The 23,460-nt window shown below is 42.9% G+C and overlaps 1 protein-coding gene across 1 annotated transcript; it reads right to left on the bottom strand.

Annotated features, from left to right (window-relative positions):
• Positions 1-958: 958 nt before the first annotated feature.
• CPLX4 (complexin 4) lies at positions 959-23,459 on the bottom strand. Its single transcript, XM_064438814.1, has 3 exons — positions 18,417-23,459; positions 15,201-15,288; positions 959-1,673 (listed from the first exon to the last, which is right to left on the bottom strand). The coding sequence occupies exons 1-3, from the start codon at positions 18,581-18,583 to the stop codon at positions 1,446-1,448; spliced, it is 483 nt and encodes a 160-aa protein (XP_064294884.1). The 5' UTR covers positions 18,584-23,459; the 3' UTR covers positions 959-1,445.
• Between the last annotated feature and the right edge of the window lies 1 nt (position 23,460).

Genomic DNA, 23,460 nt, shown 5'->3' with positions numbered 1-23,460 from the left:
AGACCTTACAAAAACTCCTTCATTTTATAGAATATCTGAGCCCCTTGGAAGTAGTATTGTATACATCCTCCATATGCAAGGGCTGTACAGCTTTTGTGGGGGTTATCATGCATGATAACTACTATGGCTATGCAAGTGCAGGACAGACTGATGCTCCCATCTGCCTTAACCACAAGACCCTGCTCCACAGGGCTGGTGGAGATGACCCGTGCTGGCCCCATCATTGCCTGCCCAGGCTGCTTGGGGCTGCCAGGCTGGTAGCACTGGCAGCACTGCAGGCTGAAGCGAGTAGCCACCCCTCAACCAGCCAGCTGCCCTGTATGGGGCCGCACTCCTCAAACTGTTAACTAGCATCAGCTTTGCTTGTTGAGGAGTGGGAAGCAATCACCCCAGGACCTATTTAGATTTTCCTCAGAAAAAAAAAAACTCCGAACAGCAAAGGAAAAGCTTGCTTGGTCCTGAATCTAAACCCATTGAACTGGAGCCTGTGTCCCCCACAGACACAGTCAGACTTAGCACTTAGTGAAAGCCATGCTTTTTCTCAGGGTTTAGGTGCCCTACCCCAGCATAATCTTCCAGGTGGGCCAGACACAACGCTTAGCCTCCTGTAGAGTTAACTCCTAGAATAAATGTGATGAGCTCATTTTAGCCTATACAAGTTATTTGCTAGTACCCCAAGCCCCAGAATTTGGCACACATAGCAGCCAAGAGGAGGGCCAGTGCTGTCACTTGACATCTGAACTGCATTTGAAGACCAAGAGGCCAGGAAATTAAAGCAGCTTGGAGTGGTCTATGTTGCTCCCTGACCATGGTTCACTGATAGCTACCAAGCCGTGATTTCCTACAAGCTCTCAGTTTTATATATGATGACATTTTTGTCCCAAGCTGTAGAGTTATATGCTTCACTTTTTGCCTTCTGCTATATGTAGTACAGAGGTGGTCAAAAACATTTAAAAAAAAATTTTTGCAGAAAATGTCAACATTTAAATACTGTGTTTGTTTCAAAATGTTTGAAAAAGACATGTTTTTATTAGAAATATATGTATTTATTTCTGAAAGCACTATTAAATGGGTGGTTACCTATATGTTCTGCATCAGAAGCACAATTTCAGTAAAAAATACATATTTAATAGCATTTTGCTCACCTTGAAAAAAATTGGAAAAGGCACATTTCTTCCCCAATATTAGCTATTTTAAAGCCATTTTCTTCCATGGGTAAAAATGTTATGTTAAAAAAATGAGGATCAGTTCTAACTTTGCACTAAACTGTCACAGCACGTAAATTTTGACCCCCTCCTTGGGATTTTCAAGTCTCTCTCTCTCTCTCGCTTTTCTATATTTACGTTTAATGCTATAGCCCTAAGCGCATTCCTCTGCCTGCCCTCGCTCTGCAGCCCCTTGTGAGACATGGCTGAATTCACAACCCTTCGATAGTGGTGTCTCTTCTACATCACAGAACATTTCTGCTCAGCAGCCTGTTTCATTTCGGTGAAGGTGGCTTGTGCCTTCTCTTTGATTGCATCCATGTCCATATTCTGGATGTTCTGCAGCTGTCCCAGGATAGAGTCCTTGTCCTCTTCCTCCACCTGATCTTCTGCCACCATCTTCTGAAGGTCTTCTGGCAAACCCACATCGTCTCCAGCCATCTGTATTTGATTCTCATCCAATTCACTCTGATACAAAAAGCAGAAAATAAAAACAGTACATGAGAGTATTTCTGCTATCCCAGGGTCTACCGATGAGTCTGTCTTTGTGTGTTTGCTTGTTTTGGGGAGAACAAAAACGTATGCACAGACTTTTCAGTCAAAGTTCTTAGATGCAACTTGTGAATTCAGGGGCTCAATCAGCCCCCGTACAAGTGCTAAGATTTTTCAGACAATGTCAACTGCATTTCTTTGAAGGGTTTCAGTAGTGTCTTTATAAGAAGTGATCTGGATAACGGCATCAACTGTAGCCTCATGAATTTTGCTGACGACACCAAGCTGAGTGGGGAAGTAGACACTCCAGAAGGGAGACCTGCTCTGCAGGGAGATCTGGATAGGCTGGAGGAGTGGGCCAGCAAGAACCTTCTGAAGTTCAACAAGGAGAAGTGTAAGGTCATGCACCTGGGAAAGCATAATCCGGGAGTGCAGCACAGACTGGGATCCACCTGGCTGGAGAGCAGCTCTGTGGAAAGGGACCTGGGGGTCCTGGTGGGCAGGAAGCTCAGCATGAGCCAACAGTGGCTGCTGCGGCCAAGAAGGCCAACAGGATGCTGGGTTGCATCAAAAAGGGCATCGCCAGCAGAGAGAAAGAAGTCATCATCCTGCTCTACTCAGCGCTTGTCAGGCCACACCTGGAGTACTGTGTACAGTTCTGGTCCCCGCTGTACAAAAAGGATGTGGACAGGGTGGAAGGCATCCAAGAGAGGGGCCACCAAGATGATCAAAGGATTGGGAAGCTGCCATACGAGGGTAGGCTGGGAGAACTGGGTTTGTTCAGCCTTGAGAAAAGGAGGCTCAGAGGGGATCTCATCACCATGTACCAGTACTTAAGGGGCAGCTACAAAGAAGACGGAGACTCTCTTTTTACACGGAGTCCCGTGGAGAGGACAAGGGGGAATGGACACAAGTTGCTCTTGGGGAGATTCCAATTGGACACCAGAGGAAAATTTTTCACATTGAGGACAGTCACCATTGGAATAATCTCCCCAGGGAAGGGGTTGACTCGGCCACGTTGGACACCTTCAAGAGTCATCTGGACAGGGTGCTGGGCCGTCTTGTCTACACTGTGCTCTTCTCAGAAAGGTTGGACTAGATGATCCCTGAGGTCCCTTCCAACCTGTGATTCTGTGATTCTGTGAAAACTGAAGCCCTCAGTGTCACTTGCCATTTTAGAAATCTGTGCAGTATTTGTTAACTGTGGTAACATGCTGATACTACACAAAATCGACCACAAGTTATTTGTATCCACCAAAGACATGCTGCAATATACTGCCTAGGCTGTCATCTGGTCTGTGATTTGGTCGATAAAGCAATAGCTTTGGAAAAACTGTGTGGCTATGTTTCCCCTATTTGTTTGGTGGTGGGTATTATTAGGTATTGGCACTAAACTGAAGCCTTCCTGAAGAAAGATGCATTAAACTTAGGAAAGAATTACTGGAAAAAAGGTCTCCATCCTCTCCAAACCGTGTCTAAACTATACCTAGGTCTTTGGTTGGCATCCCTGAGTTGTGATGAAGAGCTGGGGCTGCCTGGCACATAATCAGAGCAGTGTTGCAGTGGTGGTAAGTGGGGTAATAGGAGACAACAAAAGAGAGGGTGGAGGTTGGGTGTGAGTCTGAGAAAGCAAAAGGAGACAGGGGAAGGCACTGGTTAAGCAACTGAAAGGGCTGAGATGCAATAAGCACCACACACACTTGCTTCCTGCCTGCCTGCTGAAATGCTCTATCAGTGGGGCTATGTCAATTTTTCAAACAATGGCCATTTTGTTCACATTCTGCGGTGGATTCTGATGGATCCAGAGCTCAGGAGAACAGGATATTTTGACACAGTTCACACATCAAAGATAAGCATTAACGCCTCATTACAACTCCAAAATGAAGCATGACAGCAGCAAAGGCCTGATATGAATAAGCAGCAATGCTGTCAGCAGGAAGTGTTTTTAAGAGTGAGAGGGGTCTTGGGTTTGCATGAATGAATGAATGCAAGAATGAATGGAAGGACATATATGAGAAATGTCTGTGTAGTTTCAGGCCTTTGCAAGGACAGGCAGGCTGGGATACTTGCCTGCATAGCCACTATTTACTGTTACATACATTTGCACAGCTTTATGTTTGCAAGAACTGTAGTTCCCATTAACCTCATTTCTCCTCATATCTCTCATGAAAATATGGGGAGGTGTATAATGATCATTACTACTATGTGGCTAAAATGGGTGAGGATGTCTCTTGACCCCTTTGGGTAAGGGTTGTTACTAGCAGATCTTTGGGAGCTAGAAACAATATCCCAATTCTTTATTGATTGTGTAACAGGAAAAAAATGTGGTAAGCTTTTAATCAGCAAGGGCTGGCTATCAGAGGAGTTAGCCCTTTTGAAATTCTCCCAGGCAGCAGCAGAGGATGATAAGAAAGATACTGGGTTAATTACTGAAAAAGCCTCCCTAAGCAGACAATCACACATATTCTTTTCTTTAGAACTATTTATAATTTAAGACATCATCACTGCACACTACTGTATCTTATGTGCAGAGATGCCCATACAGCGCACACAAAGGCCGCTTTGGTGGTGTGAATGATTGTTTGGCACATTTTTGCACCAAAGTCCCCTGTCCTACTGAAGTCTGAGATGTGCTGCACAACACAATATGGGGGTTCAAAGTGTTCCCTGACCGAATAACACATTCAGATGTAGACTAAAGCAGTACAATTCTGCCCAAGTCATCTGCCTCTACCCACTTGGCATTTAGCCTGTCCTTGAGTAGACCTAGTATGGGCTTCAACAGGGTAGGGTCACTCAACAGCAAGACAAGACGCACGTATATATATAGCCTTTTCTCTTTCTTCTAAAATTAGACAGACTTGGTTCTGTTACTCTGAATTGAAATGGAAATGTAGCATTAAATTTCTGATTTTACCTGTTGCGTTGGTTTGTTTGTTTTTATTTGTGGGTTTTGGTTTTTTTTTAAGTCTGGTGGAAATAAGTTAAAGCTTGTTTTCTCACAAGGCGAGACCAGATTTTCCCACAGGATGTTCTTAAAGTCAGGCTGATGCTGCAACTATCCAAATAATACAGCGAGCCTGCAGCTCCAAGCACTCACTTCTGAAAGTCAGGATCAGAAATGTGTTGCTGGAAAAGCATTGTGTCTGTTAGTTTCCGACAGCATCTTGCAATCAGAGTGCAAGCAAGGTGTACAGATCTCTACTGTCCCAGCATGCACACATGTGGGGACTGTTACTTGTCCAAGGCTAGACATGGCTCTGACAGTGATAGAGGCACTGTCCTGCATCAGAATACACTCACCTTGGACTACAGAGGGTACCCAAAATAGACAGACCTCATGGACAGGACAGCTGGGGCAATGGGGTCTAAACAACCCATACAGAAAGCCCCTCTGGACCCTGGCAAACCTGCATTGGACTGAATTACTTCCCTCCTGATTACTTTAATTGCCATAGCCTCCAGGTCTCTACAGGTGTTCAGCCACCTTTTTAGGATCCCTGAGAACACAGAAGCAACATCTGTTCTAGTAAATTAAATATGCCTGGCACCAGCCTCTTGCTCCAAGGCCAGATGGCCTGGAACAACCCACCATGATGCTATTGGACTGTCTCACCCTACCAAACAGGGTGGTCCCATCTAACTGCCTATTGGGAGTGCCTGTCCTAAGCCCCAAATTGGCACTGGGAACTGCTTGGTAGAGTGCCCAGGCCAAAACTGGTCAGACACTATTCTGACAATTCAACAGCATAGGCGATAGAGTCCCAGTACCTGGTAATATTCTTTGGCCCTGATTATGCATCTGATGTAGTCAGACTCAGATCCATTTTGTTACAGGTGCAATATAATACGGAGTCCTCTATACATACCTGATACATGGGTGTATGCAGAAAACAGACAGTCGAAACATCTGTTTATATGAAGTCTGACTGTAAACAAAGGAGATCAAAGCCCACAGACTAATCCACAGGGGAGCCAAACTATCTTCTAGCATCACCGCATGATGTACTGCTTTGCTTATGTCTAACTTATCCTGTCATAAAATTTACCTATGCTATGCACAGAGGTCCTTAGGTAAGTGAATCCAGTCCCGATCCTGTGATTCATCACCTATAATGCACCAGTTACATACGAAATCAGAGTTCATCTTGCCTTCATCTGCAAGCAGGATTTTTAGTAAGCAATACAGCATCCCATACTGACCTATACCATCCAAGGGCTGCAGGTACCTCACAAGTAGGTACGAGGAGCCACAGGTTGGAACCACCAGCCTTCTCCCCCACAAACACCCTCTTGTGCCATCCCTACACGGGGATCATAGTTTGGAGTGCAGGGAAGGTGTGCAGAGGCTGCTTGACACCCTAGATGTCAGGGCCTTGTAGGCACCATCATGTCATTGCCCAAACTGGCTTCAGTGAGAACCCCCTTATCCCTGGGGCCCAGAAACTCCATTTCAACTCAGGTCAGGCCCCCAGTCCTGCCCTAAGCTACATCACAGCTGTACCTGTGCTGAGGTGGCCCCTGCTGAGCCTGGCTTGTTGACTGGTTTTCCAGGATGGACCATGCTTTCCTTCCCTGACAATCACCGGGCTGTCGCTGGACACTGCTGCCAGCCCCAGTTCTGCCTGCTGCGTTCAGAGCCTGCTGGACTGTCCCTGTGGGTGAGGGCACTGCTTGTGCTGGGGTCCCCCATTCTCCTGGCCTGGACCTTCTCAGGGAGCAATCCTGATCCTGCTGCCTCCTGACATCCATATAGTGACTCCCTTTTTCCACAGTGGATCCACAGCTGTTCCACTCTGGCCTATTAAGAAAACATTTAGATCAGAAAAAGAATTCTTCAAGCTTAGAAAATAATTGTTTTCAGATACTCATCTAAAGCCTGTATGCACTGAAGAGCCTCTCCTAAGACAAGTATCTCTGCTTGGTCAATATGCATCCCCCACGGCACAGCTAGAGCTTCTGTAACGTCTGCATACAAGTAAACCACACTTTAATTCTGGAATGGTGCTATTCATTAAATGAAGTCTTAATAATATTCCCATCACAGCACAATAGAGCAAGAGCTGTTTGAGGTTACAGGACTACAGATCCCTTTCATGGTGAGGAGAAGCTTTCCTTTTTAATGTATTTAGAAGCACTTGTTATCAAAAGGACACCTGATTGTATCTGAATACCCTTTCCCTCTAAATATCAGTGAAGGAAAAACATCCTGCTGTTCAGTAACTGAGAATCTTGCAGAGCAGTGCCTACAGAAGTGCTTTGACTCAGGGGAGGGTTCCACCTGCTTGGAACAGGTGACATAGTCCCTTCCTGAGGTGTCAGAAATGCCTATATCACAACATAACACCCAACACTTGGACAGAAAAATGGCACTGATGTGACACTACTCCGACAGAGGAGTGGCATTTGAGTTGACGTGGCAGGTGTATGTGCAGATCATTGATATGAAAGGGGTGGTGGGGCCCATGGGGAGAGGTTGCTGTGCTGCAGGTGTCTTTGGACAGGTTGGATGGGCCTGCAGTCAGATGTTCCTCTCCTGCATCAGAGGCACCATCACCTCAAGCCCCTGTGTTTAGACCTTGCAGAAGTGAATTGATTAGTGGATCCCAGTTCTAGAAAAAGTACGTGAATAAGAGTTTGGTGTGGTTTTTTTAAATTAAAATATTTATTTTATGTATTTATCTAATTAAAAAAAAATGTTTTGTATGGAGGTGATGCATTGAAATCTCCGAAGATTAAAAAGCTGCCCATAGATCAAATGTCTTAAGGCTAAAATCATCTTTCTGACAACAAACCTAAGTTGACAATTCTGTTAATAGGATTAGGTTCATTAAGGGACTGCTCTCTCTTATAAATCTGGTCCAGACAGCATGGATTTTTAGATTTTGCACTGAAAAGGGAGCCCTGCTTAGTCCTGAATTTCATGCTTTCATTTACAATGTGTGCTAGTGATTGATACTGGTAATATTCAGTGTTTCTATCCCATACTAGACCGCCTGAAATTACTGTCATTTTTCAAAATAATTAATGCATTATCACCGGGTCTGAGAGCATTTTGCTGCCATAATGTTGTATCATAGTGTTCAATTTTTTTTCAGGGACATACAGCATGCACAAAATAATTTCATCTTCTTCCTGATGTAACATATGTTTTCATAAGGGCTGATGAAAAGAAAGCAGACCTTCAACTATATAGCTAGACACAAATGCAGAAAAGAATATCCTGCAAAATTTACTTGCAACTGCAATGCTAAGTATAAGCTTAATATCTTCTTTGCTGGCTTAGAACTTCTGTTGTACCATGGAGGCAAGTCTTCTGCTGTTATTACTGAAACTTGGCCCCAAAGACCACTTAGTGTATACCAAAGCCATGATCCTGCTGGAGATGGTGCAGATTACCACTGCATGCTCTTGGGCGCCATGAGGTAGCAGTGCTCTTTTTGGAGGTCAGCCAAGGGTGACTGTGGAGACCTGAACACCACCTCAGACCTGGAGAAAGCGCTATGGATGGGAGACTTTCAACATCACAGAGAGGCATCCAGCTCCACTGACTTATACTTGAGAACTGGACACACAAGCATCTTAAAGCTGTTGAAACTAGCCCTTCTTGGGTTTAAAGCTGGGGCATCACAGAGTGTGGTGAGACCAATGGGAAATGCTCTTCAGTAGCTGGCTCAGCATATGCCTCCGAAAGGAAAACAAAGCCTAATGATATTTTACTACTCAGCTGCTAATTAAAATGCTGGTGTTTAGAGATTTAGGCCTACAATCCAATCAACCACTTAAAATCTTGCACTTCATTTTTGTTGCATAATTAATCTTTCTGTAATTAAACCCGCCCTCAGGATACGTCTTCCTCTTTCTTGTCACTGCACCGAGCACCCATGGACCAGAACAAATGGTACATTGCAACTGATGAATACAGAGGAGCATAGTGGATAACCTGCCCTTGCTCCTTCTACTCCTATATACGACACTGGTCATGCACAGAGCTAACATATATTGTGTTTCTCCAGGCAAATCCCTTTCTCTTCCAGATGGATATTCTGCCTTGAGGGAATCTTCTGTGACGCCAGGCTATCGCTGTGAGTGCCAACACTTCCCTAACATATCTACTGCAGGAACAAATATCACCCTTGCACACATGGAGTGGATCCTGTGCTTACACCAGGCCCTGTGATGGTGCGGGCCTCATGCGCGCGCAGGCAACACACATGATCTGTCTGCTTCACTGAGGACTGCACTGTTGAGCTGAAAGAGCTCAGCACCTTTGATTCATCGCAGATGAGCAGGATGCATTGCAGATGACCTGTGCAGTTTGTAGGAGTTAAGCAGGTTTGGTAATGCCTGGAAACGTTAGACTACATGGTGCAGACACATGCATTTCTATGGAGGGACCTGCACCAGTAATAGCAACACCTCTAAGGAGTGAAAAAGAGATCAAAGTTCAAGTACAAGTAAGTGTGTGACCTTAATAACCATCTGTGAAAGACTCACAGGCTAATAATACTTCCATTTAAAGGGGTCATTTGAATGAGAAGCTATAGGTGTAGCAATATGCCTTCAGTTTTGAAGATGACAAACTATGCCTTCAGATAGTTTTAAAAGTCAAATGTCCTTACAGAGCGTTTGTTGCTCTGAAATTAGTTGTTATATAGAACTGTATTAACTTCAAATTTGCTTACAAAAGTTTTGTTCAACACCAGCACATTTGAAAGGCAACTAGAGGTAGCTTAATTGAGGTTTCTCCGCATCATATTTTCCCTTGCTTTTTCCCCGCAGAGTACCTGTCTCAAAACACACTGCCGTACTTTTTTGAAGACAGCACCTCTCTCTCTTGGAAAGTTAGTTAGCAAGGTTTTAGTTACAAAAAACATGTTTTTGAAGTTAGAGAAAAATACATTTTTCATCCCTGATTGGGAATGAGGCCTGCCAGACTGGTTAAATACAGATGGTATAATTTTAATCTAACTCACAAGGTTGATTCACTTTTCATCCAAATTGTAATTTGACTTTAGGGTTCAAGCAAATGATTGTTCGAAGCGTGGTGCAGTTTCATGAACTTGGCACTAGAGGGCCTTTGGCGGCTCAGAGTTAGAAACAGCAAACTAAAACTGCAGGAAAAAAGACATGATTTACAGTTTGTGTTTACCTTATGTAATCGCTTTCTGAGCCTAGGTGACTTTGTTAATTTTTAATTGCTTGGCTGCTGGGTCCTTTCCTGCTGATGTTTCAGTGGGAAATTCTTTAAACAGATGTTGCAGATATTTTAGTGTTAGTTGTGCTTGCCACAGAAAATGCATAAATGTTCAATTCTATGGCTTGCAGGTTCTAAGGTAGGTTTTAAAATTACTCAGTCATATTTGCTTTTGCTCCCAAGTCATGCCAGCTAATGGAATCTAAGGGGCTAGTAGGCTCAGACCAAAAACCTTGTTAGGGACTGTCAAGTAGTTTAGTGATAGGGGTGATGGCACTCCAGCAACAGAGAGCATGCCCCAGCATTGACTCATTTAGGAGTTTAGATTTAGCACTAGATTTACAGAGCACTGAGGTAAGTGTACAAGAACCCCCTCCATTGGCAAATGGTAGACCTTCTTAAAATGCATCCTCCACAAGGAACCTTTCACATCTGGTTGCTTCTGTCAAGCTGGAGGGAACGTACTAACCTCGGGCCAGAAGCACCACCGTAAGCCCCTGACAGGAAAGGGAACAAGTGGAACCATTAAGGCCACTGGTCACAGGCAGCCAAACAACCTAAGTGTCCCCACAGATCTGGATGTAGACAGAAGTGATTGAATGAACACCCTCTTCATTAATTTACTTTGAGGAGAATGAAAAGTGATAACTGGAGTAGCTATCTGAAAAGGTTTATCTCTGCTACCTTCTCCCACAGTGATAATGTGTGTAGAGGTGGCTATGAAGTCAAAGATCAGTCCTTGAAGATAGTGGGGATATGCAATGAGTTTAAATAATCTGCTGGGAAAGCCCACTTTATTGGTGGACTCTTGAATTTGGTATCTGTGGGTGAGACTCCAGAGAGCTAAGACAGGAAATCTGTTAAATGTCATTTTCAGACCAAGGCTTGATGAATTTGAGCAATGCCATCACACTGCTTAAACAGTCCTCGGGGTCTCTCTTGTTAGTGAACATGATGGAAGCAATTTTCGTAGTGAAACTTTCATTGATCTTAAGGCGACCTAGGATTTCTGCTTCAGTTCAAGAGTTGCATTGGGCCCCCGATCCCAGTCTCAAAACCACATGTCAATCAGCATAATATCTTTTGGTTCATCTAAAATGCAAATTAGGTAGAAGAAAACAGGGTAGATCATCTTAATGTGAAGGGAATACTTTTGAACTGAATGCCATTGACTTAAGTTTCAGCGAAACACAGACAGACTTTAACGAGGTAAGTTTGGACAGCAAACAAAGCCACAGAAACAAAATTGCTAAGAAATCTTGACCAACACTTCCACTAATTTTCTCAAATTCCTTCCAGAACAAGGGTAAGAAAGGATGCAAAATATCTCCGGTACCTTTAATATCTTTGGCCAAGTTAAATCCTTCCCATTCAGTTCAAAATTTCAAGAACAAATCATTTGTGTGAGGAGGTCTAATATTGCTAGTTAGGTTTGACAGAAATTTTACACAAAAGCCCGTTTCTGTAGAAAAACAGCAGTGTGATAGCTTACCACATCAAAATTTTGACATCAAAAAGCTCCAACTATTTTAAAATAATAGTTGTAGTCAGGTTTGGTTATGGGTTTGGTTTTGTTGGTGGAGCGGCTGATACACCAGAAGGCTGTGCTGCCATCCAGTGAGACCTGGACAGGCGGGAGAGCTGGGCCCAGGGAAACCTCGGGAATTCAACCAGAGCCAGTGCCAGGTCCTGCCCCTGGGGAGGAACAACCCCCCGCACCAGCACAGGCTGGGGGGGACCTGCTGGGGAGCGGCTCTGCTGAGAGGCCCTGGGGTGCTGGGGGGCAGCGAGGTGACCCTGAGCCAGCACCGGGCCCTTGGGGCCAAGGAGGCCAGCGGTGTCCTGGGGTGCATGAAAAGGCCAGCAGGGCGAGGAAGGTTCTCCTCCCCCTCTGCTCTGCCCCAGTGAGGCCACACCTGCAGTGCTGTGTCCAGTTCTGGGCCCCCCAGTTCAAGGACAGGGAACTGCTGGAGAGAGTCCAGTGGAGAGCTACGACGACAATCAGGGGACCGGAGCACCTCTCTTAAGAGGAAAGGCTGAGAGACCTGGGTTTGTTCAGCCTAGACAAGAGAAGACTGAGGGGGGATCTCATCAATGCTTGTAAATATCTGAAGGGTGGGTGTCAGCATGACGGGGCCGGACTCTTTTCAGTGGTGCCCAACAACAGGCCACAGGGCGATGGGCACAAGCTGGAACACGGGAAGTTCCCCCTGAACATGAGGACAAACCCCTTCCCTGTGCGGGTGCCAGAGCAGGGGCACAGGCTGCCCAGAGAGGCTGTGGGGTCCCTTCCCTGGAGACATTCACCCCCCGCCTGGACGCGGCCCTGTGCCCCTGCTCTGGGGGTGCCTGCTCAAGCAGAGGGTTGGATATGGTGATCTCCAGAGGTCCCTTCCAACCCCCCACCAGCCTGTGATTCTGTGATTACACAGTCTCTGGAACTATGTATAACTCTCCTTAAGACAGTATTGACTCTAGCAAAGACAACCCTCCAACCTGCCATTTCTTGCTCTCCTGGAAACTTTAGTGCCTTCTGGTGCATTTATTTCACTGGTGTAGGCCTCTACAGTGCCTGGTGAACCAAGTCAAAAGTTGCAAGGCCCACCAAAATGCCCATCTGTTCACTCTGCCGTCAGTAAGACTGAGATCACACTCTGATCTCTCCTGTTCCTTTGCTCCTCACCAGCAGCTTCCTACACATCTTTCCTCCATTTCTCCAGTTGAGGGCATCCAGCTGGCAATGACCAGGGACCCTGTCTAGACATCCAGTGCCCTCCACGGCCACAATAAGTTCAGATTCAAGCTCAGGTTTGTGAGCACAGAATCAAAGATCGGGTTGTTTGTTAATTCCAGCTACAACATTGGAAGAACCAGGCTCTTAGGGGTGGAATAGATCTCACCTGACTTCAGCTGTCTGATCTAAGGTAGCAACCTGGCCTCCCTCTGCAAGAGGCACGTGCCACTGGAAAATGACCCAACTCTACCTTAAACACTTATTTTAAAGTTTGGATAGATGAAGCTAGGAGCGCTGGTCTCTTTTCATTGATGACAGAGTCCCTAAATGACCTGCTTGTGTTAAGAATTTCAGTATTTACCAGCTAAATTTAGACAGGATGGATTCTTTACCTTCCTCCATTTTAATTAATCAGAAATGCACTGGAAAGTACTGATCAGGAAATAAGCGGTAAAGATGGAGAGCTGGCAGGTGAGTACTAGTAATATAAACAAGCTCTCAAAATGCTAAGGACCACCAAATGCTTCCTTGTGGGATATAAATTAAATCTTCAAAAACGCTAACATCTTCAAGTAGTAGTAGTTCAGAGCAGATGCATGATCCAAACCCCTACAGGGACTACTCTGTCCCATATTACCTCTCTCCTGCTCATGGAAGAAGCTTACAAAATAACAAAATAACAACTTTTCCAAGCACAGAAACCCAGTTTACTTTGTGCTGGAGCAAAAAGTGCAATGCACTCTGGACAAAACTGAAAAGTGCAAGTGGGCCACACCCACACGCCACAACCGAGTGCCAGAAAGTCACAAACACAAAGCCTTTCAACTCCATGGCCCAGAGCAGAATCTCAAATTTTAGGGAGCCCCTAAATGCACAGTAGTAAAGGCCCCAAACTAACTTGCACAAAAAGTCTTCAGTCAATTCTTCAAAATGAATGTAAAATAATATTCAATAATACTTCATGGACCTTCTGTCACACCCTACCACAGTCTGTTGTCTTTAAAGAGTTTTTGGGGAAGGAATCTGTCTAACTTTTTTTTTTTTTTTTAAAAAAAACCAAACTAGTAATTTTCACCCATATGATTAGTCATCCCTTCAGAGCATGCTTATAGATTTGAAAGGCTGGGCTGTCTGGTACAAAAGTCTTATTTCTCTTCTTCCCACCACAGAGTTTTTGCCCATATACCTGCTAGCTGTCTTTAATAGTTTTCCTTCCTTTCCCTTACAGAAGTCAGTCACTCATTTGTTGTTCCCTGTATCCCTTGAAGACTTTTTTGGAAAATGTCATAACATCTTCGATCTTTTGAGGTTGAGCGACAGACTACGTGCCTCAGGAAGTTAGGCAATTCATAATTCAAAACCCTTTAGAATTCTTGGGTAAATACCCTCTGGCCTTGGTGTACTGTACACTGTTTAACAACCTCCTCTGACAGCACTGAGCTGAGAAAATTCCCCTGATTCACCCCCATATAAGAGACTGTCATAGGGAAACCTAGCTAGGGACCTTCATAGTGATCCTGCAGTGAAAATGAATGCAAAGAATTCACTTAACGTTTCTGCTATGGGCTAATCTTCCCTGATTCCTTACCAGAATCCTTCTCTGGCTCTTGCTCCCTTAGCTCACTTCAATTCCAGCCCATAGTCCTAGAAGAGATACCAGCTTTTTTCATAATAGAAGCATCACCATCCTCCAACAGGAAACCTTCCCCAGCATATAAAAAACTTCTTTTTTTTTTTAAATAGGAAAGATGTGTGGATGTTTAGTATAGGCTAAGTGCTAAAGCCTGTACTTTGATAAACCTTTTATAAACAAGAGTTCTGCAGATAAATCCCTGAAAACATGGAAAACAATCAGAAAATAAACAAGTGAGCAAGTCTTCCCTCTAAACCAAGAAAACACTTTAAGTACAGTAGAGAACTATCCTTGTTTGTATCCACGTGTTTTTATTTCAGGAAAATACTATCAACCTAAATGCTAACTATGCTTTCTGTCATGATCCAGAAGCGATTGGAGCTGCTGCCTGCTTTTAACAAACCTCCACATTTCTCTGTTGCTTGAAGCTTCTGTTGTCTATATTATGTTTTTCCTGGGAATATTTGACAAACAGTGTCAGAATGGACAGTTTGCTTGCACTTCTTGGAAGAAGGCAGTAAAAATGAACCCTCAGAAGTTTAGCAGAACTCAAATGTAGAGGAGTAGAGGAGTTTTCAGGGACTTTGCTTATAGCTTTTTTTTTAAACTGTTGCATGTTGCTGAGAACACATACTAATTGAAAGACAAAATCAGACTGGATACTCAACTTGCCTAGTCACCTGTTTCACACCTGACAGTATAGACAGCGATTACAAGAATCTTTCTGTTAGAATACTCTACTGAGCAGAGAAAAAAAAGGGTCTAAAAGAAGCGGTCACTAGGGAAAATCATGGCTCCAGCCTCCTCCATTTCTGAACTGAGCTGCAGTGTGGATCCCACTGATTAAGGCAACTTGGCATTTTCAGAACTCTGTGTTGGTTGTCATTTTGTTTTAAAATTGGCCACTGAACTAGATGAGATCAAGAACTACAGGCTTACCTTAGGGAGTCTGTACTTTTCTCTCAGATGAACCCTCAGACAGGCTCGCTCTGCTTTTTTCTGTGCAAATGCCGCATCTCTTTCCATCCTAGAAATCAGAAAAAAATGTTTATTCATGACACTAGTAAAATAAGGTCTTTTACACTGAACCAGTTGCTCGGCTGCAAAAAGCTACACACAGGAGTTATTCCCAAAGTTACGTAACTTGTCCAAAAGCAGTGATATCAACAAAGTGATGCTAAGGGGCCAGACTTCCTTTATTCCAAGCTTGTTCTCAGAACAGTTCCCTTGAGTCTTGTGAAGAATGAAGGATAAGCCAATACTATTTGTCTGAAGTTTGTACCTGTAGTAGCTGTTATTACTCACTATAACAATGTGCAATTCCAGTAAGAAGAACAGAAGTTACACTTGTTCCTAGCTTATTCCACTGGGGCACTTCGAGAGGGACAGCTGCTGGCCAATGCTCCTGTTCTACAGGCTTGACATGCTCATAGTACAACACACACACAAGAGCAGAATGGTCCTTCTGCGTCAGACCAAAGGTTTACCTATCCTAGAGTCCCATCTCCAACAGTAGCGGGCACTTAGAGAAAGAATTTAAGAGGATAAGCATCCTGTATCAAAACTGCCCACCTTCCAAAAATCAGTGGCGTAGGGCACTGGAGCTGGAAATTGGCTCTACATCACTACCTTTAATATCCCTGGATGGCCTCTGTTACCTATGATTTTTCCTGGTCTTTTCTGCATCTATTTATTGTTTCAGAACATCCTACTGCTATGAATTCCACAGCTTCCCTGTGTGAAAAAGCACTTCTTAGTCCTTCTAATAAAAAATGCTTTCATTAGATTTAAGAATTGTTCAGCACAATTTTTGTTCAGATTACTTATGTATTTATTTGCAAAATGTGTCTCCTCAAAGATTTTTGGTAACACTTGATAACATTCACTTCCCCCTGCCCCCCCCCCCCCCCCCATTTAATCTTTTTTTTTCCCCCCAGAAGCATTGTCATGGAAATTCTCAGGCAGAACTGATTTTGTTCCAGTATAGGATTTTGCCACATAAAAGCTACTTGCAAGATGAAACATTATTTTTTCCCCTGCTTCCACAAATGAGTTTTTGGGGTTTTTTCTTCTTTCTCTCTCTCTGAAAAAAAAAAAAAAAAAAAAAAAAAGGAGAAGAAAAAAAGAGGTTTATGTTAACTGGAAGCTGTCTTAAACTTCTTTCGGCCAGTCACTGATGGGAAGATTGGAAAGAGATTTTTTTGAGCCCTTCTGGCATATTTTCCCCCTCATTTTCAACTTTCCTCTTCTGTTGGCCACTCCTTCTCTGGAGGTGCCGTTAGCAGCCAGAGCCGGTATTGTGATGTGTTCCCACGGGGCAATGCAGGCAGCATTAGTACACATCTCTTTAGGTGTCTTATGAGGCTGAGGGGCAGGAGGGGATTTTCTGCTCAGGTAGATTTGAGCTTTTCACTTGTCCTGGCATCATGGGAAGATCTGGCAAAACTCACTCAGCCAATCTCCCACCATTGCCTGAGTCCTAGTATCTGGCCTAATCTTACACCTCTTTGTTCTGGAGGATCTAATACGTCCTGTGGAACATGAAGCTTTGTAGGATGAGGAAACAGGTATATGAGTACTTGTGCGACAGTCAAGAGCCTGTGATGTACAGCACAAACTGGTGGTCCCCTTTCGCCTAAACTCTTGTGAGGCTGGAAGCAAATTCTACGCGACCGTGCTGGAGACTGCCAGCACAAGCCACCTGCTTGTTCCTGCCTATTATAGATTTCCCTGCGAAACAGCAATCTCTGCATTTTTGTGGTTTAATCACAAAAAAAGAAACCCAAACCCAAAACCTGAGGAGAAATCAAAGCCAGGAGGGTCATGCATGAAAGGCCAAACTCTGCCTGAGTATGACTCCAGAGAAGTAGGAGCGTCTTGCTGATCTCCACTCTTGTACAGCTGAAAACTCGGCAAAATCCAGAGAGCCCTGAGACAGATGCTCTGTCCAGGACAAAGATTTTTTACACACATTTACATAACCACACCCGTGTGCCCTCTCCTGAGGTAATTTTTGTTTGTTTGAAAGTACTTCAGATGTTCCTGTTATAGTTCCAAACTGTACTTTCAGAAGTACTCCTGCACCGATTCCTCAGTACAGTTCATCAGGTAATGGACACATGCCACACTCGAAAACATTATAGAAATAATTATTTTTACAAGCACTTTCTCTGTCCCAGGAATCCCATTTTACTTCTCGGTCTCAGTAAAGCATCTTCCTGCTAGCAGGTGGTTGTCTTCTAAATATCCCTTGACAAAATGCACAGCAAAACAGATGGTTATTTTATTCCAAACCAAATGATATCTATTCAAGGTTTTACGATAGAAATGGCTGCTGCTATATACAGCCCTGGATACCTCAAATTCCATCAGTCATTAACCTTTCACCTATAATCATCTTACATGAAGGATTTACACAACCATTATGTAATTGACCATTAGAGGAACAGATGCATTTGAGATTTAAAAGTCAGTTGTTTTATTTATAATTATGCATGTTTGAACTCCTACATGTAAAGACCTTTATTTTACTTCTGTTTTGATATTTAAATGCAGCAAGTGGTAAAGATTATAATTACAGACAAAATAAAATTGAGATTTAATCAGTCGAAAAGTTCTGCTTTGTTTAGTAATTTTAGAAAAAAGAACTGAAAATGTAACTATGAAAAATAACCATCTTAAAACTTTTCTCTAGATAAATATCATCCATTTAACATAGCACTAATACTTTTTCATGTCTACCATAATAAATGTGGACAAAGAAAAGATTATGTATTGAAAGTGTACGTGGAGTTCTAGAAGAACAAATCATACACATTTTAAAATTAACTCTTGCACTACAAACAGCTTTCTGCCTACAGAAAAATTTGATAGATAAGGTAACATCAACTAGGAACGAATCCAGCGTATCAAGGTGTGGAGATAGCAGGAAAGTGTAGGAGACAGTCGCAGGATGAGGCGGGGAAAAGGGGGAACATAATATTTTATCATTTCCAGCTGGTGAACTTTTATTTTGGAAAGTCTCTTTAGCAAAGATTCTTCTGCTTTAAAAAAAGGGAAGAGATATGAATGTTTGGCTTTTTCTTGGGTTATTTTGATCTGCACAAAGTTACCACGAATCATCCCCGTATTGATAATAAGGGAACAGGTACTCACTTCTCCTCAACCACTTGCTTTTGATATTCCTCATACTCCTCTCTGGTCATTCCTGCAGCTGCTGCTGGATCAGAAGGAGTGCTTTCTTCTTTGCTTTCTTCCCCTCCACCTCCAAGTCCCAAATTTTTTACCTGGTTGCTCAACATACTTTTCATTAGAAAGGCCATCTTCTCAAGGAAAAAGGAGCTATAGGAAAACAACTACAAGAAAGCCAAACCAAAACAAAAATGTTTTCAAAACCAATAACTGTAAGCAAGAGAGTTTCTACAGCCACATCAGCTCTTCAAGGGCACAATGCTAGTGAAACATGAATGCCAAAACCAGTTTGTCAGCCATAATCTGGATTAAAGAGTGAACTCCTTAATATCTAGAGGCAGATGGTTCAGATTACTCCAAAAAAATTGTTAGATGCAGCTACCTATTTTTTATATTAATACCTTAAGCTAATTGTACACACACAAAAAAAATCAATTATAGTGTGCAACAGCATTTTGACTTCTTTGGTCTTGAAGCTCTCACTATCACAGAGATGAAAACATTCCCTGGAACACAACAGGTCTGAATTAAAAATCTGGTTGACTAAATGCCCATAGTAAAATCATAAAATTTGGGCTACTGAGCAGAAAAACCCTTTTGTATTTACACAATCAAATGAGATTTGAAAACTGGAATTCTTCATTAAGCAAAAAAACCACAATCCTTTTCATCCATTAATATTTTACCACATTAGACAGAAAGTATATTGAATTATTTTTCTTCATCCCCTTCTCATATGGTTGGCTTGTCTCACAGATGAATGGGGCATTACTGCCATCATCACTTTTTTTTTCTTCAAGAAAGTAATCACAGAAAAAGCAAATCATATCTTCCTACTTTTCATTCCTTAGGGTTTATTTCAACTCTTCCCCAGGCTATTTCCATCTAGATCACCACTGACTGGGGCTGCATAGAACACCTAGTGTTTTTAATCTTCACTGTCAGTAAAGGAGAAATTAATCTGACTGAATCTATACGCTATAACAGAGCCTTGATACCTTTTGTTTGTGGATTGCTTGTGTAGGTCCTCATCTTTCAAACTTTAATTCACATCATTAGCCTCACCAGGTCTATTCAGGTGAAGATTTGCAGGATCTGCTACCTAGATCATAGACTATTTTGGGAAAGAACATCATCTGCTAGGCCGTGAAAGTTCACGATTTGGGGTTTTGAGCATTTATCCTACTATGACTGACTGTGCATGCCTTAATGAAATATTCTGTAATTTTGATTATCTAAATGGTTCTCCCAGCACTCAATTTCACTGAGAGATGGGAGGATTTCAGTTTGCCTAATGCTTTAATCGGTATTAGAGCCATTCTAATTAAAGCAGACCTGTTACTATTAAAAAAAAAAAAAAGAAAAAAAAGTAGAACATTCTGTAATCCCAGATTTTAGTGATTAAACAAGAAACTTAGAATTTCTTTTTGAAATGGAGTATCACTCAGAAGCAAGAATTCCAAGTCACAACAAAACTACTCTGATATACTACAAACACCTAGAAAGCATTTTTCTTAAATCAAAATTGATTTTTATAATCACTATGCACTTTCAGAACTATGCATAAATTGCAAGAATTTGTGGGAAGAATCATCTTTTTACATCTGACCAACTCTGACCTTGATTACCAAAACTGTATTGTATTTGCCCAAATGGCTAGCAGAACTGAGATCATAGACATTAGATAGCTGATCCCAATTTAAGCAGAGAACGTTAAACTTGAGCGTGCATTAGTCTGAAGCTGAATGCATAAAATTAGTCATCTGGCAAAATTTAAAAACTAAAAATCCAGCATCAAGTTTATATGTAAGGTATCACTGCTCCTACCTCAAAGAATTACTTCAAAATGGGCCTGGCAAAGTCAGTCTGACTTTCTGTTACGTCCAAAGACTTCCCTGGTTTAGTCTGCTGCCTCTCTGAGGCATTTTAAAGGGCAGAACGGCTGACGGCATCCCTTTTTCCCCCACCCTTCGGCATTTTAGATAAGGCTGTTCAAAAGAGCCGACAACTAGCCAGTGCTGCGGGCCGACTGCAGGTCAGCCTTAGCTGTGCAGACGCGCTAGTTCCAGCAGAATGCAGCATGACCTCTGCTATTGCCCTACCACTGTGTCACTCTATCACCTGGTAAGTGCTGCCTGACTCTGCTCAATGGTACTTTCATACCGTTTTCCCAGCCTTGAGACCATGTGGACAAGCAGAGATGGTTCTAACCTGGAACCCTTTTGCCTTCTGCTTAAACCAAGGCCTTGGTCATTTTGCTGGTATTTGAAAAGTCCTGCAAACAGGCCTGATCTATCATCTCTTTCAGGGGGAGGACAGTCTTTGGATGAGCATTCTGCTGAGCAGTAGTGGCAACCCCATGACCCAGAACAAGACCACAAGAGCCTCTCCCTGTTATGCAGCCGACTTTAAAAGGAAGAAATTAAAAAAAATGCTTATTTCTAGAAAACTGGTTGAGTTAAATACTGCTCCAAGAATAAGCCCCTGACAAAAAACAATCCCTAGGTCCTGAACTACAGCCTGACTCACATAAGTGACTTGCCCCACGCTGCTCAGAACACAGTGGATCTCAAGAGCAGAAGACAGAAAATCTTAAGCGAGGGGAGAAGGTGCTTGGTCAATTCAGGCATCTCTAGAAATAGATGGTGTCTACAGAAAGACAGCATCACAACTCTGGATAAAGTTTTGGTCTTGCTGACCTTCGCGTCCACTACTTACAACAGCTAACAACAGAAACTGGCAACATGGACACCAGAAGCTGCAAGACCATCTTCTCAATCTGCTTCAGCTCCACAGCCAAGCTGTATCTTACACAAGTACGCGGCACAGAAGTGGTGAAGAAATACTGCATGAACCACATACAAATCACAAAGAGGTTTTCAGCAGCTTGCAAAAACCACTGAACAGGTTAAAGTAATATATTAGCACTGTTTATGCACTGATCCTAAAATGCACGCGTTCAGTGGCAGTATGGTAGGCATGACAGAAAAGCATGCTACAAAAGAAGTTTAAGATCAGATAAATATAACTGTTGATTGTTAGCATTTTCTTTGTGCTTTGACAGAACTTGATTAAATGTTAGAATGCTGTCCCGCAACATCCCTACTTAGTGCCAAATGCCTTGAGTCCACCTGCATTGGTTGGCTCATCTTCATTTAGAATTCTACCTGTACCGTGCACTTGGCAAATACGACATGCAACGCTGATTTTTGCAGCATTAGGTCTCATAGTCTTCTTTAAGTGTATGGGAAGTCTATCTGTTAAACTTTGTGCTATCCGTCTTTGCTGAAGAAAAGCTTCCCTAAACTTGGGTGTAAGTCTTGGCTGTAGTCTTTGATCCCTCTAGAAACATCACTAACACCACCTGTTCTCCCTAAAAGCTATTCTTTCACAGACCCTACTGAGAAGCGATTGCTGAGAACCTCAGAGATCTTGCCCTCCAGGTCTTGAGAGATGTCTCATAAACCTTCCTAACAGCAAAAGGCTTTCCAACCTTAGATTCAAAATTGAAGACAACGAAAGTGCTTTAAAAGTTACTGGCCCTATTGGCACTGGAAACTGCTAAGAAACACAAAAGAGCCGAATGACAAAGCTTTTTAAGACACTACGCAGGTAGCTAGCGAGTTGCTTACTCCATTGTGGGTTTAAATACTTATCACAAATCTGTGTATACAAGTAATGAATAAACACTCAAACTGATAAGGAACCAATTGCTTACAGAGTACCTAAAGCATCAGTTTTAAGCACCTACCTTGGGTGTCAACAAGGACCAGTACCTCCAGAATAATTCCCATTCCTGACAGGTGCTTTAACCACTGCCTATACTGAAGTTACAAACCACTGACAGCTTTTTGTTGATTATAGAGATCACAGGCTTAATGAAAACATACAGACAGCTGCCAATTAAGTGCTCATGTTGCCACTTCTTTTGCTTTAAATCAACATCCTCTCCCTCTAGCTTAAGTGGAATCAAAATTAAAGGCTCAGTTACTCTTATCTGATGGACCTGGGTGATATTAAAAAGAGCCTGTGTTTCATACGGAAAGAACACAGGCATCTCCAACTGCAGAATAGAAGTCAGTCTCAAAACCGGCAAAATCTAAAAGCCTCACAGAGAGACCAGCACAAAAATTTCTATAGGCAGGGAAGCATTCCAACTAACAGCCTTTTCTAGAAACCTTGTTCCCAAAACAGTCACAGCCGACAGCGCCAATCACAAAATTCAGAAGTATCCAAGTGTTCTTTGAAAGGACCAACATTGTCCCCTCCCCACCATCCCTCCAGAAGAGGATGCTGCCTTTTATGTAAGTTGGAACATTAGATCACTTGCACAGAAAGAGAGAAGTAAATATTTTAAGGCTTTCTCAGCTTGAACAGATTTAATTGAAGGTTCCTCTCCTCCACCTATTAGAGAAATTGCTCCTGGCTGGCGGAATACAATGGTCAATGAGGGAATTCTTACTCTTCCTGTGGGAGGTTACCAAAGACAAACACAGTTTACTGGACAGAACACAAAAATAACCCACCCCCCAAAAAAACCCACAAAAAACCACAAAACAAACCAAGACAACACAGACTGACTTGTTTTGGGTAAGCATGTTGTATTCCAACAAACAGGAGCAGAGCACTGATGCGGCAGCAGTTAGGGTAATCTGGAGAAAGAACTTCAGAGATATAGACAATCTTCAGCTCAGAAAAATGAGGTACTTTGTATACTCAAAGCAGCCAGCAAGCAACTCTATTTGCTGTTAAGAGACTTAGAAGTTGACATACTACTTTACATTTGACCCTAACTGTCTGATACTCAAGGCAAGTCTGACACCCTTAACACAAGGCTTTTAGGTGAATCTCTTACCTTTAGGTTAGAGTCACTCTTGCGTTAGACTGCAACACAGAGGATATAATCCCTTCCTACAGAATGAACCGAGGCTGGATTCAGCATATCTTTCTAACCAATGGCAGTCATCTGTCTCTTCACTTGCAGGCAGAACCTCAGCCTCTGAATGTC

This window comes from Phalacrocorax carbo, chromosome Z (genome assembly GCF_963921805.1).
Source record: "Phalacrocorax carbo chromosome Z, bPhaCar2.1, whole genome shotgun sequence".
NCBI classification, from domain to species: Eukaryota; Metazoa; Chordata; class Aves; order Suliformes; family Phalacrocoracidae; genus Phalacrocorax; species Phalacrocorax carbo.
The sequence above is the reverse complement of the archived record's forward strand: the minus strand, read 5'-3'. Positions and strand labels throughout refer to the sequence as shown.

What these genes read in the sequence shown, in the direction of transcription:
- CPLX4 (XM_064438814.1), bottom strand. Translation starts at nt 18,583, where the DNA reads ATGGCCTTTCTAATGAAAAGTATGTTGAGCAACCAGGTAAAAAATTTG. An exon ending in AAGCAAGTGGTTGAGGAGAA is followed by an intron (nt 15,289 to 18,416) that starts GTGAGTACCTGT and finishes TCTGATTTCTAG; the next exon opens with GATGGAAAGAGATGCGGCAT. An exon ending in AAAAGTACAGACTCCCTAAG is followed by an intron (nt 1,674 to 15,200) that starts GTAAGCCTGTAG and finishes TTTTTGTATCAG; the next exon opens with AGTGAATTGGATGAGAATCA.